The 15,509-nt window shown below is 33.6% G+C and overlaps 1 protein-coding gene across 2 annotated transcripts in view; it reads left to right on the forward strand.

Annotated features, from left to right (window-relative positions):
* The window catches only part of LOC150097359 (spermatogenesis-associated protein 20), a 158,516-nt gene that overhangs the window by 39,222 nt on the left and 103,785 nt on the right, over nt 1-15,509 (forward strand). For both annotated transcript variants that reach the window (XM_090407484.1, XM_090407485.1), the window contains exon 5: nt 6,383-6,529. In XM_090407484.1, coding sequence (XP_090263610.1) covers nt 6,383-6,529 — 147 coding nt within the window. The remainder of the gene's footprint in view (nt 1-6,382; nt 6,530-15,509) is intronic.

The following is a 15,509-nucleotide window of genomic DNA, read 5'->3' on the forward strand; positions in this document are numbered from 1 at the left end:
GACAAAAACAGGCATTTGTAGTGACCAGTATACCCCAGTAGTTTTGATAGGTTTTAAGGTAAAAATACAAAAAAAAAATTAATATAAAACATGCCGTAGAATTGGCATTATGTAAATAAAACTGATGATTAAACTGAAATGCCTCTTCTAGTAGAGCACATTTTTTAGTCCTTATTATTGAGAATGCAGTTTGTCATGTTCCTGCCTGTTTTCAGTTTGTCATTTTTATTGCTAATTTTCATGCCATATTTGTTAATATTTGTTACATTAGTTCTTCAGTTTAGCAAAAGTTCTAATAACTTCTATTATATTAGCTCTGAGTTTCAATTCCACCATGGGTGTGGATGCTTGTGAATGTCTTTAGATGATGGGTGATCATTGCCTGGTGTGAGACCATTATCCTTTTTATAGGAGGCCTGAAATAGCTTCAAAAAGTTCTATTTTTAGTCTCTGGAGCAGTCTCTTAATTATCTATCCCTAACCTACCCACACTACCAATGTATGTTACATTTACAACCTTTAGTAGGTGGTATTTACATATATGTAACTTTAGGTCACTTAAGATTCAAAGTTGGATAAACCAATTTTAACTTATGGATCTGAGAGCTGGGTTAGAAATAAAACTGATCAAAGACTGGACCACAGATATGAGAGTTATGAGAAAGATTAGGAGAGTGAACAGGTGGCATCAATAGTTCAAAATGGTCAAAACTCAGATTACTCCCTATTTCAAATCCCCTATATGCTCTTCCTACATTTGTTGTGGATATTGCTTTACCTCTTCCTCAGTAGAACCTTCTGTGTGCTCATTCTCACAAATAAGTCTCATTGGCCATTTCCTCATTATGATGTTTATCCATATCGCTATGTAAAATGGCTAGCCTTTCAAGAAGATTATATTTATGCTTAGTGTTAAATAATATAGATACTCCTTCCTTTTCCTATCATTATTGCTCAAATACTGCATATTGTACTTGTCATTTAGAAGAATCTCAGTTGTTTTTCTTTTTTTGTTTTTCTAATGCCAATTATGTCAATGTTGCACTTCTTTAATTCTCTCAATTCCAGTTGTTTTCACTGATACTTCATATGTATGTTGATGGTACCCATCTTGAGTTATTTTGATGTTGACTTTGTTCCAGTAGCTGCTGTTCACTGTTTGCTCTAGTTCCATAATAAAAACACCAGGGGCCCTTCATTAACTGGGCAATGTGTCAGTAGGCATGACATTTCATCATGTTATATAATCATTTTAATTTAAATCAATACAGAAATTAATTTGGTCAACTAAATCCCAAATTGCTAGCTCATTCTCATTCATTTATTATTCAGGCAGATAACCGCTGACATGGTGGGCATGCACCATAAGATGGCAAAGACTGGACATTATCTCAGAAGCTCCAGTTGGTTCTCTGCATTTATTATAGACTATGTTGACATCTCTTTGCACCCTCAGGGGATGTGCAGGATATTATGACAGTACTACATGAAAAAGTTACACCATTACCAACTTCTGATCAACAATTTTCCTCCAGATTAATTTGTTATTTGTCCAACATTATCAGATCTGATATTTGTGTCTTCTAAGGCACTTTTTACTATCAATCCACCTATACTTGGTCTTTCTCTGGGTCTTTTCCTGCAAACGTGGAAAAGAACACTTGTTTCACAAACCTTTCTTCTCCCATTCTGTTTAAGTAACCATACCATTTGCTCTGCTACCAATGTCGAGTTCTTTCTTAGTATCCTTATTTTTAATATGATTCTGCCATTGATGGCATCTGTTCACTTTCCTAATCTTTCTCAGAACTATCATTCATATCTGCAGTCTGCTGTCTTTGATCAAATGTTTTATTTCTAACTCAGCTCTCAGATCCATACATTAAAATTAGTTTGAACTCTGTCTTGTAAATGGCTAGTTTAGTATTTTGACTAATTTCTATCTTATTCCATCTAAATTTATTCATTTGACTTCCTACATTACTAGCTTTTTTAATCCAGCCATCTATTTTCATGTTTAATTTGTCATTTTCACTAAAAGTTGTGCCTGAATAGTTGAAATATTTTACTTATTCTGTAGGTTCTTCATTCAGAATGCAGTTGATATATTCAATTTTTCTGCCTATTTTCATTATTTTTGTCTTTTTTTAATTTATCAGAGCAGTTGTTTAGGTGGTGAATCCTGTAGACTTATACTGGATTTATTTAGAAGTATAACATCATCTGCATAAATAGCTGAGATTAACACCTCCATGGGCTGACCTAGTTTGCCAAGAGGCTGTGGATTCAAATCCTGTCAAGGGCATGGGTGTTTGTGATTGTCCTGCTAACCATTTACCATATGCATTATTGTAACCTGTATCCTTAATTCAAAGATGCAAAAAGTGTATTGAAGTAAAGGGAGATTATGTTGAAAAGTGACACAGTTTTTTTCTTTCTTTCACCTCTAAAAGTTAGTCAGGCCAAAAACCTATTGAACCACCCTTGTATATCATCAGTTAGAATTAAAGGAGATAGGTGGCACAACAGAATGGTGTAAAATCAGAATAAGAGCACATTACACTATCTGGACTTATTGTGCTTAAATGCTTAAAATTGTGCTCAAATAGCTGAAATATTTTACTCATTCTATGGGTTCTCATATTGAGAATGCAGTTGATAATTTTCCATTTTTCTGCTTTTTTTTCAGTTTTGACTTGTTGGTTTCATTCCAAATTTGTTGCAGCCATTACTCAATTTAGTTAAGGAATCTAGAAGATTGGTATGTTATTTATTTAAGAGTATAACATCATGTTTGTATAAAGCAAAGAGCTGAGATTAACATTTGATTATGACATCAGGTTTAATCCCACTTTCCTTCATGATGTGATCAATATAGATGAAAATAGATGTAATTTGCTGGCCTGATTAGCTGAGTGGTTAGCATATCCACTCACCAACAAACAAGCTGTGGGTTCAAATCTCATCATGGGCATGGATGTTTGTCATTGTCTTTAGGTGGGAGATGAAATTCATTGCCTGGTGTGAGACCACTGCTTTCCTTATTGGAGGCCTGAAGTGACTAAAGTTTTCATGTTTTGTCTCTAGAGCAGAGTTTCTGGACTATGTAAAAAAATAAATACAAAAAATTATAGAAACAAAAAATATAATAAAAAAATCCTTAGCTCACTCACAGTATTAACATACCATAAGTTTACCTTTCATAATTGGGACTCTTTATATATATATATTATATATATATATATATATATATATATATTATTTTTTCATAGGACGGCATCTCTGTGTTGAATAAACTCCTGTTTGTAAAAAGAATCTTATCTAGCAGATAAATCTGCAATATTTTCATTTCATATTATTGTCATTAATTAGAAAGGTATCTTAATGTTTGTACTATTTTTGCTTTTTTATAAAGACTTGAGGTGATTCCACTTGCATCTATGTTTGTGTTTTCTTTTGTTCTGTATGAAACAAGGTCATCTTTTTTTTTTGTATATTATTTTGGACATTCAAAAATGTTTGGGTATTTTTTCTTAACCTCTTTATATTATCCACAGAATAGCAGACAGCACACTAAGAATGTCATTACTTCTTATACAAAAATGTTCTAATAATGTTCCAAAGTTGGTGAAGGTATAGGCCTATAGCGGGTCTTCACAGGATAAAAAGACTGTATTTAAAATAATTTTTTTTATGTGGCTCCCACCCACAAAAGATTTATCTGTGAACCTATAGCACATTATACTGTGAGTGGGTGGGCTAAAGATTTATTTCTATTTTTATTGATTTTTGTGTGTGGATTTTTTATTTTTTTTAATTTTTATATTTATTTTTTACATAGTCTGGAAATTTTGTCCAAGAGACCAAACATGGAACTTTTTCATGCCACTTCAGTCCTCTAATAAGAGTGGTCTCACACTAGACAATGAAATTCATCTCCCATTTAAAGACAATTGCATCCATGCACAACAGGATTCAAACCCGCAGCCTGTTGATTGGAGAGTAGATGTGCTGACTGCTCAGCCAACCAAGCCAGCAAAACATGAAATAACTCTCTTGATGACAGTGTTGAAAATCATCTTCATCATCATCAAATTCCTGATATATACCCTCAAGGGGTGTACAGGATATGATAGTACTACATTAAAAATTTACATCATTACTAATTTCCTATCTAAAATTTTCTTCCAAATCAGTCTGTTAAATGTCAAGACTCCAATATTATCAGGTCTTATATTTCTGTCTTCTAAGGCACTTTGAGGTGAAAATAATTCTCAGTGAATTTGAACTATTTTTTTTATCAAATGTCGCACAACAGTTAACACATTAAATCTTCTGCATCTTGTCATGGTATAGTATATTACTAAGATTAATGAAATCACTTAGATAAGCTTATTAGCCTTGTTTGTTTTTGGTGGCCCTGTTGATGGTATGAATGCATGCTCTTCACAGAAGTGGAAAGCTTGCTTTAATAATGTGAGATTTTGTCCATTAAACTTTTTTTTTTTTTTTTCTCTCCCAAAATGAGGAAAAAAATTTCTTATTGTTACGTACTTTGGTTCCAAACTGATGACAGTTTAGCATTGTTTAACACTCAAGACATGACCATGTAAACAGGGTTTTTATTTAATTCTAATTCCATTTGACAAATTGTCAGATGAATCTTTAAATATATGGAGTGTCTTTACAAGTTTGTGGATTATCTGCAAGACAGCAATACTGTAGAAATAGAATTCACTCCTAGATGGACTGCCAATTTAACTGCTACCCAACATGTCATACCTTTATACATAACATGTTATACCTTACCAGATAAGATATAAGGTTATGTGCATAGTGTATTAAAAATTTTGTTTTACAGAAAATATTGACTTTAACAAGAAGTGCATGTCCTTTGCTTGTTAGAAACATTTGGTTTCAAACTGCAAAAATCTTATTGAAACCTGCAATTTTAGATTGGTGTTTGCTGTTGGAATTATCAGAACTCAAGTATTGGATTGGCTTATGTTGAAAAGTGAAATGATGTCACTTGTAGGCTCAGTTTAGTTATGATGGTAGGAAATTTTTGCCCTTTCCTCCAACGCTCAAGTCTTTATTCACTTAGTTTTGTGTTGCCTTTCTTTATGTGTAGGTGTGTGTGTTTGTGTTACATTTAATATCGTACTCCTTGAAGATGTTTCCATGATTGAGATGAAATGAAAGCATTAGTATTTTTAATCCTTTCTCAGTGTTTTATGCCATTTAGCTTCCAGCATGAGTTCCTCCCAGCACTTTAACAAGGTATTTTTATAAGTCCTTTCTAAAGACTGAGAAAATTGATATTTACATAACATTTCAGCAGCATAAATAATATTGTTTTTATGCTATTGCATAAAATTAATATAGTGGCATATTTTTTAAATAGGTAATGTGCATTCTGTTTTTGAAAAAAGTCCTAAATTAATTGGCTTTCTTTTTTTTCTGTCTATTCTAATGAAAACCTTACTGATTTAAATATATCAAAGTAGTGGAAGAAAAAGTAATGGCAACACTGCAATAAATCACCAGTGCCAGCAATCTGAGAACTGTGTATGTGGTATATAGATAGCAGTATTGACAGTGATTAGATAAAGAAAGCGCATATATATATATATATATATATATATATATATAATATGTACTTTCTTTATGTGTCCCCAAACTAGAGAACAGTGTATGTAAATCAAGGTTCAGGTATTGCAGGGTTATAACATTATAAAATTTTTTGTGTGCACTGAAAATTATTTTCATACAGATTTATTGCTCAATAGACTACAACTTTTCATTGCAGTTGTGATACTTTATTTCTCGTGTTACATAACATTGCATGAAACTATACAATAGAAACCAGAAAGTTTGTAACTTTTTAAATGCTGGAATTGAAAAACAGTGAGGCATTTTTCTGTGTTCCTCTGACATAAATCTCCTATGATTCTTTTCAGTAAAGAACCTCTCGAAGGTATTTACTGCAGGACATCTTATATGCTGTAGACTCGTTTCTTTAAGATATTCCGAAAAAGACTTATACTGATGGAATTTCTGGTATTTTTTTCTTGGTCCTCATATTAATTATACATGACCAGTGGATCTCACAGATGCAGAAATGTGTGTGGCATCTACTTATAAAAAGTAGTTAATTTGAAAGTCATACTGAAGATGCTCTTAAAACTAGAGCAAAAATTTTATGCCAATAAAATATTTATATAAGGTAAAATTTGTATTATGTTTAACTAATTATCATGTCTTACTTTTCAGTTATAACAAGTAGATGCATCTGCATTTCCCTCTCTCTCTCTTATATTTTTGAAAGAAATTAATTATACATCAGTTTTCTATAGTAAGCTGCCATTTAATGTTTTATTAGGCAACAACTGGGGGAGGAGGATGGCCAATGAGTGTTTGGCTTACACCAGATCTGAAACCAGTTTTAGGTGGTACCTATTTTCCACCTGATGATCGCTATTTTGGCAGACCAGGATTTTCTACTGTTTTGCGACATGTGGCTCAACAAGTAAATTATTTTGTGAATTTTCTTAGCCATTCATAATATATTATTTTGTAGATTACAATCCAAATAAAATATAGTATTTAATGTTAAATGTAACTTTTTGAATTGTTTTCATCTAATGTGTTCTATAAATTAGCATAAAAATTTTAAAATAAAACATTTGTAACACAAATGACAAAAAAATTGAAATTTTTCATACGAGAAATCAAATAAGGGTTATAAAGGCAATGCCGATGCTCTGGGAGAAATGTTTTTAGCACAAGGCATCTTATATGCCTTAGAACTTGACATGAAGTTCTGTGGCATGCCATGGTATAACATATGTTTCAAGTTCTTTCATATTTTTTTATTAAATGTTTATTTCACTTATTCACATACCAGTAGTTCCAGAGATGAGAGTGTGATAGTAGGAGAATGACATCAAAATTTGAATGAAAGCTTCAGTATCCATAAGTACAGACATATATGTCGGCCTGGTTGGCCTAGTGGTTAGCATATCTACTCTCCAGCCAAAAGACTGCTGGTTCGAATCCTGCCATGGGCATGTATGTTTGTGATTGTCTGTGAAAGTACTAGTGGTGGCAGTGGGCAGTAGATAGCATTAGTGTAGATGATGTGGTTTGCTGCAGTTGGTAGATTGAGTGGTGGAGATGGAGAGTTGTAGAGTAGGTGCCCTCCTTCGATGAGGCTTTGGACTCCTTGAAGGCATCATATAATAATAATATATTTCTGAGCATATAAAGTACAATATATTGTTTTTTTTTCACCATATATTATATTATTGGCTTAGTAGTGTTTGTCTTGATTACATCAACATTCCTTTTTCATGTGACAGTTTAAATCTATAAAAAAAAATTGAAGAAACTTAAAATATTGCTATGTAAGTAATTTCTGTTTTTCTTCAATTTTTTCCAATTACCTTAAGCTGATTTCCTCAGATAAATTTTCATTACTTTTATTATAATTTATAACATCACCATTGCTTTCTGGTATATATCTTCTAGATTTAAACCAATTATGATAATCTAATTTACTAATTTCCCGTCATCCATTTTCTTCCAAATTGGTTGATTATGCTAGTCAACATGGATTTTTAACAGGTGAATTCTATGGACATAGTAGAATGTAGAAAATGGGATGCTTTTCCCTAGCATGTCAAGGTTACTTTTCAGAAGTACCAAGCACATAAGCTTGGCTAAATATTGTTTAAAAAAAAAAAAAAAAAAAAGATAATTTTTATGTAACAGAAAAAAAAAAGCTTTTTGTAAAATTAATATATACAGCAAAAATGTATTTTTTTTTGTTGTTGTTAAACAACAACAACAACAAAAAAAATACACACATACACATTTAAAAGGGCTAATTTATAAATGGGGAATTCCTTCATGTCTCTCTCTCTTTGAAAAAACAGCTAAACTTCTAGGATATACTAGCATCTCATTTTCCCTGGTATCATTGCTCCATTACTATGTCTTAGTAGACCTGGCCACCCTCTTGTCACTCATTGCACCAATAATCTCTTATCAGAAGTCCAAGTTAGATGGAAGAATGATGTGAATATACAATGATGTCTTAGCTCCATCTTGCAGTATGTTATAACTTGATTAACTACTGCATTAAATTTTTAAAACTATATGGTTGTGCAGAACCCCTTCTCTAAACAGTTTACAGTACAGACTTGTAGTTCTGTTTTAGTCAGCATCTTTTCTGTCTCAGATACTTTCTCTTCTATACTCTATATTATAATACTTTCTATTCTGTTCTTTATCCTCTAATATCATTATCTAATTCCTGATATTTATCCTCAAGGAGTGTACAGGATACTAAGATAGTATTACATGATTAAGTTTATATTATTACTAACTTCCTACTAACAATTTTCCTCCAAATTAGTCTGTTATTTGTCATGGTCCCAGTACAGTCAAACGTTATATTTCAGTTCTTCTAAGACACTTCTAACTAAATTAGTCCACCTAGATCTTTGTCTACCTCTGAGTCTTTTTTCCTGCTATCCATTTAAGTGACCATATCTTAGATAAGCTATTCTCAAACATTTCTGAATGTTGAAAATGTCAAGTTATTCCTTCCTAATGTCTTCATTTTTAATATGATTCTGCCATTATTGACATCTGTTCAGACCCCTAATTTTCTAAGGACTTTCATATCTGTGGTCTCTAATCTTTGATCAGTTGCTTTATTTCTAACCCAACTCTCAGATCCATAATTTAAAACTGGTTTTTGAACTGCCTGTCAGTTTAGTGTTCTGGCTAATTTCTCTCTTATTCCATATAAATTTATTCAACTGGCTCTTCACCACACCACATCTATTACCAAAACTAAACAGAGTTCAAAATATTAAAATGATAAAATTAAGAAAAATTGAAATTATAAATAATTTTTATCTTATCAAATGTAATTTAAAAATAAAAATGTAAAAATAATAACTTTACCATACATTATAGCATGAAAGTCTCTTGACTAACAGAAGAGATCTTTTGTTTAACTAACAAACCACAGTCAGTCTGGTTGGATTAATGCAGTGTTTGTTAAATATGTTCTACAAGTCATCATACATCCTAGGGTTCTGCAGGACATGATTTAACAAACATTGTACTAGGCCAACTAGGCTGATTGTAGTTTGTTAGTTAAACAAAAACAAAAGATCTCTTCTGTTAGTCAAGAGACTTTCATGCTATAATGTATGGTAAAGTTATTATTTTTACATTTTTATTTTTAAATTTGAATCACATTTGATAACATGTTGATAAGATAAAAATTATTTATAATTTCAATTTTTCTTAATTTTATAATTTTAATATTTTGAACTTTGTTTTGTTTTGGTAATATTTTAGCTTAATTTTTTGATGAGATCCTATCTGGATTACTGCATATATTATGGTCATCAGCGTTCCAAGGAGATAGAGCAACATTTTAAGCTTCACTATTGAATAACCAAGATAACTGGCTTATAAAATTTTGCATATGAGGGCAGATTGACTAGATACGATCTTCAGAGTTTGAGGAAAAGAGAGTAAAGATTTAATGGAAATGCAAATTTGGAAGTGGGGGGAATCTTACAGTACATGAGGATATTTTGCAGTTTATGGATGCTGGAGTAGAACTTTGTGTTATACCTGGAAGTTGGCCAGGGGTGTTGTTAAGAAGCACATGAGGTTCCTGTTCCTCTTGTGACTGTGTTAATATATAAAATGAGCTGCCATTAGATATTATGGATGTGTCTTCTTTGGTAAATATGTTGAAGGAGAGATATGATAAGTATTTATTATGAGTGTCTAAATGGCCCATGATGAATCCTTGATTCATAACAGAAATAATATTCCATTGAAGTGACCATATTTTGTTCGATTAGCTCTGCTTACACATTCTTGAATGTTGATAGTGTCAAGTTCTTTTCTTCATCTTTGTTTTTAATACTATTTGTCATTAATGCTATCTGTTCACTCTCAGAACTTTCCTCGTACCTTTTTATATCTGTGGTCTGTAGTCTTTTATCAACTGTTTTGTTTCTAGCCAAACTCAGATTCGTATATAAAAATTAGTTTGAATGCTGCCTTGTCTACTGCTTCTCTCTCTCACTTATATCTCCTTTATTCCACTTCTATTTATTCAACTGTCTGCTGTATCAGCCTTATTGTTCCATTATCTGTTTCAATATTTATTAAAAATTTCATTAAAAACTGTGCCTAATAACTAACGTGTTATCTGTTTTTAGGTTTACTGCTTTTTTTCTTCTAATTTTTATTTGCATAGTTTATCTTTTTATTCTATTTTACATTTCAAATTTGTCACTTACAGTTATAATTAGCTAAAAAAAGAGACCCTTGAAGACTTGTACTGATTTATTTAAAACATCTCCTTTGAGTAAACAACATCATCATCATCTATTTCCTGATTATGTACTCTCAAGGGGTGTTCAGACTACTGGGATAGCACAATATGATAAAGTTTACATTATTAATAATCTCCTATCAACAATTTTCCTCCAAATTAGTTTATTACTTGTCAGCACTCCAATATTGTCATATCTAACATTTCATTCTTCTAAGAATAATTCACTTCTGACTGAAACAATCCCCCTAGACCTTGGTGTTCCTCTCAGTCTTCTTCTTACTTCCTGCTATCTTTGCATCAAACACCTATTGCTATCATTATTATTATCATCATCATCATCCCAGGACCCCGTGACAGATGCATCTAGGAGTTCCCCTTTCTTTCTCTCTCTCTCTCTCACACACACACACACACACACAGCTCATTATACTGCACCTTAAATGCATTCAAATTCTCTGCAGACACCACACTCTCAGGCAGTGCATTCAAATCATTCACAACTCTCCATGCAAAAAACCTGCTTCTAACTCCCCTGCTCACCCCCCTCCTTATATAACTTCCAGGGATGACTTCTCGTTCTCCTACCATTTTATGAAAAACCTCTTCAAGGGGTTGTTATAATCCTATAACAACCCCTTACTAACTTGCATGTCTCTATCATATCCCCTCTTCCTCATATCCACTAGACTCTGCGAATTGCATTGTCTCAACCTTTCTTCATAATCATCATTCCAGAAATCTGAACTGTTTTGGTCAAATGGCTCTAGACCATCTCTAACATCTCTTCATCCTTTTGAAAACCTGGTAACCAAATCTGTGCATAGTCAGAGCCTTATACATTGGAACCAGAATCTTCTTACTTCTACAAGTTAGTGTCTTCTGCATCATTCCCAAAATTCATTGTGTTGTCATCACAATTTTGGCAATATATCGTCTAAATTTCAGATTCTAATCCACCATCACCCAAGATCTCTTATTTCCTCGACCTCCAACTCTCTCTCTCTCTATGTTCACTGGGCATCTGCAGATGCCGTATGGTCACTGATGCTCAGTGATGTTCCACACCAGGCCTCACCATGTAGTCCTGTTGTTTGCTTTTCTGGCAGCCTCAACTCTCTGAAGATCAGTCACTCCACATACGCCATCCATCCATCCATCCATCTCATTGATGGTCTACCCCTGCCTCTTTTTCCAGGAACTTTACCTTCTATTACTGTTCTGAGAAGTCCTCCTTCCATCCTTTCTATGTGTCCAAAATATTTTAACTTTCTTCTGTCAATATCCTTAAGGAGCCTTAAAGTTCTACTAATCTTTTCTAACACCCATTCATTTGTACGCCTTTCAGTATATGATATCCTTGACAGCCTTCTGTAACACCACATCTCAAAAGCAGATATCCATTTCTTATCTGACTTCTTTAGGTTCCAAGTCTCGCATCCATAAGTCGCTGTTGGAAAAACAACTGCATCTAAAATCCTCAACTTTGTTCCCATGGAAATAGATCCATCCTTCCTGATTTTAGACACGTCTCTGACTGTTGTTTTAGCCATTCCTAACCTTTTTCTGACATCTTCTGAACAGCAATTCTTCACATTAATAATGGATCCCAGGTACTCAAATTTGCTGACTTCCTCAATTCTTTCTCCATTAAGATACACTTGTTTCTCAAGAGCTTTTCTGTTTGTTTTCCCTTTGAGAACTATGATCTTTGTCTTGCTAGAATTGAGTTGAAGCCCTCTGTTATTACTGATCTTGTTAACTTTGTAAAGAATTAGTCCTAGTTCTTCCATGTCATTACAAAGGAGTACTGTATCATCAGCGTACCTCAGATTACTGATCAATCTACCTCCTATTGTAATTCCTGTCCTGAGCTCATCCAATGCTTCACGCATGATGTCTTCTGCATATATACTAAACAAGTGAGGAGAAAGTAAACATCCTTGTCTAACTCCTTTTCCAACTTGAAGCCATTCAGTCAATCTAACATCTGTTCTTACTGTGGCTTTTTGCTCCTTATACAGGGTGTCCCAAAATTCACACAAGATTTAAATTTAGCACCATTTGTGCGATAAAGTGTTGCCAACGAGGAAAAAAAGACAGCGTGACAGTTGACAGTTCAGGGTTATTAAAAATGACCACACACAGCGAAGAAAGTTCGTTGAATGGATTATGGAACAACAACAAGTGGATGCTTATTTTTCGAACAAAATCATCTTCAGCGATGAGGCTCATTTTCATCTTGATGGCTTCGTTAATCGACAAAATTGTTGCATTTGGGATTCAGAAAATCCACGAGTGATTGTTGAGAAACAAATGCATCCACAACGTGTCACTGTTTGGTGCGGATTTTGGGGTGGAGGCATCATCGGTCCATTCTTCTTCGAAAATGCGGCTGGTAAGGCAATAACAGTTAATGGTGCTCGCTATCGCGACATGATAATCCAGTTTTTTGTGCCTAAATTGCAAGATATGGATGTGGACGACATGTGGTTTCAACAAGACGGTGCCACATGCCATAGAAACAATTCAATTACTGCATGAGTCATTTTCTGGTCGTATAATTTCCTGTTTTGGTGATCAGAATTGGCTGCACAGATCATGTGACTTAACGCCGCTGGACTTTTTCCTTTGGGATTTTTTGAAGTCTAAGGTTTATGCCAACAAGCCCACGACCACACACGCCTTGAAGGAGGAAATTGAGCGCTGTATCACCGAAATTCAGCCACATTTATGCAAAACGGTCATGGAAAATTTCGACAAAAGAGTGCTTATGTGCCAGCAAAGTCGTGGAGGCCACTTACCCGATATGCTATTCCATGCATAACCCTATACTGTATACTTTATGAATCAATAAGAAATTACAATTTTTAATTAAAAACCTGTATTTTCTATCAAAATTACTTCTTGCGTGAATTTTGGGACACCCTGTACAAGTTGGCTATCCTTAACACCTGATAGTGTGTTGAGGAAAACCCATTCTTTTCATTACTTCCCACAGTTTCGACCTCCAACAACCTGGAGTAAATTCTACATCCCATCTTTGCTTTCCAAATTTTAAAACCTTACATTTTGCAACATTAAACTGGCATCCCCATGCCCATTCACACAGTCTATTCAAGTCTTCTTGTAAGGCTACAACATCTGCTCTACTCCTCGTAGTTTGTCCCAACTTTGCATCATCTGCAAACAACTGAATGTCCCCATTCAGATCTTCAACAATATCATTAACATACAGGTTAAACAGCAATGACCCTAAACAGATACCAAGGCACACCACTAGTGACTTTTCGTTTTGCTAACCTTTCCTCTCCCATTCTGTTTACATAATTATACCACCTTTTATTAACCCTTCTTGAATGCAAACAATTCACATTCATTCCTAATGTGTTTATTTTTAATATGATTCTGCCATTGATGCCATCTGTTCAGGCCTCTAATTTTTCTGAGAACTTATATCTGTTATTTTTAATCTTTGATGAAGTTCTTTATTTCTAATGCAACTCTCAGACCCATAACTTAAAACTGGTTTGAACACTGTCTTGTATACTGCTAATTTAGTGTTTTGGCTAATTTCTCTCTTATTCCATATAAAATGTATTCAACTGGCTCCCCCACCATATCAATTTTACTTATTCTGTTGTCTATTTCTAGATTTAACTTGCCATCTTCGCTAAAAACTGTGCCTAAATAGTTGAAATATTTTACTTGTTCTATAGCTTCTCCATTCAGAATGCAGCTGAAGTTTTCTATGTTCCTGCCTATTTTCATAGTTTTGGCCTTTTTACTGACTTTCATTGCCAGATTTGTTACAGCTGTTATTCAGTTTAGTTAGGGAATCCTGTAGATTTGCACTGGATGTGTTTAGGAGTACATCATCATCTTCATAGCTAAGTTTAATATTTCCAGTTCTAATATCAGGTTAATGCCACTTTCTTTCATAATGTGATCCAATACAGATGATGAATAAGAGAGGAAATAATCTGCATCTTTGTCTTACAGTTGACTTTACATCACACCAACTTCTTGTACATCAGTATTGTGGTTTGAATAGAGATTTGATAATCTGTAACTCTATTTTTAGAGACAATATATGAAACTTTGTTTTTAAGCCACTTTAGGTCTATTAGAAGAGTGGTAGTCTCAAAAACCAGGTAATGAAAAGATTTACATCCTAATTTGGCCATAAAGTCAAAATTTAGTCTTGATACTTCCTGCCTGTCCTAAAACTTGGTTTGTTCATCACTATTTTTTTAATATATATCTCTAATTTGAAAATTGTCAGGTCAAATATTAGCTACTCCAGCTGCCTGGCATTTCTGGTTTTTAGTGACATTTTCTATCTGAAGTACTGACTACACTTGTGATTGTATTCGCCCTGCACTACCACCACCTCCATGTGTTTTCTCTAAGCCTCCACTATGTAGTTATGAGGATGATGCAACATTTGCTGTTCTGTTTGGAAAGATCTTGATTTAAATTGTCTTGAATCATGTAAGGAATATTTATAATGGCTTTTCATCTGAATGTGAGTTTGCTGGCTTGTGCAGAGGTGACAGGACTTTTCTTCCCAAAAACTCTGATTTTTCATCTTTTAAAACAGACAATACAGCCAGATAATACACATCTTTGCTTTTGGCTGTGATTGCAATCTAACCAAACTATAAATATTTTCATTCTTCTGTTTTGGTTGCTTTCAAACAAAGGTGAGTTAGTTTGTATGGTGGTAACAGGGATTTTTATCAATCTTAGTTGTATATTGGAATTATCTGCCCTCTTTCCACTTATTAGGAATCTTGCGTGTGCTGAGACACAATTTATATAAACAGAGCATTGCTAGCTATTTTGCACATTCCTTCAGCACTTGTTGCTTATATTCCATCCTGTCCCGCTGCTGTATTTGAATAAAACTCATGTAACAGTCTTAATACTTTTAATTCATCTACCTCTGTTCTTTTCTCCAGCTCTCTCTAGCATTCAGAAAGCTAATGGAACTGCCTAGAGTATGTACCTTAATAAAGTAATCGCATTAAGCTTAATAAAAGCTTAACGCAGCTGTTTCTTGTATATCTGAAATTTTTTCTGTCATTTTCATTCATTAAGTTCTTCTATGGTCATTCTTCCTTTTACTTTC

This window comes from Typopeltis vanoorti, chromosome 17 (genome assembly GCF_054136105.1).
Source record: "Typopeltis vanoorti isolate ZY-2024b chromosome 17, IOZ_Tvanoo_1.0, whole genome shotgun sequence".
In the NCBI taxonomy this organism is placed as follows: domain Eukaryota; kingdom Metazoa; phylum Arthropoda; class Arachnida; order Uropygi; family Thelyphonidae; genus Typopeltis; species Typopeltis vanoorti.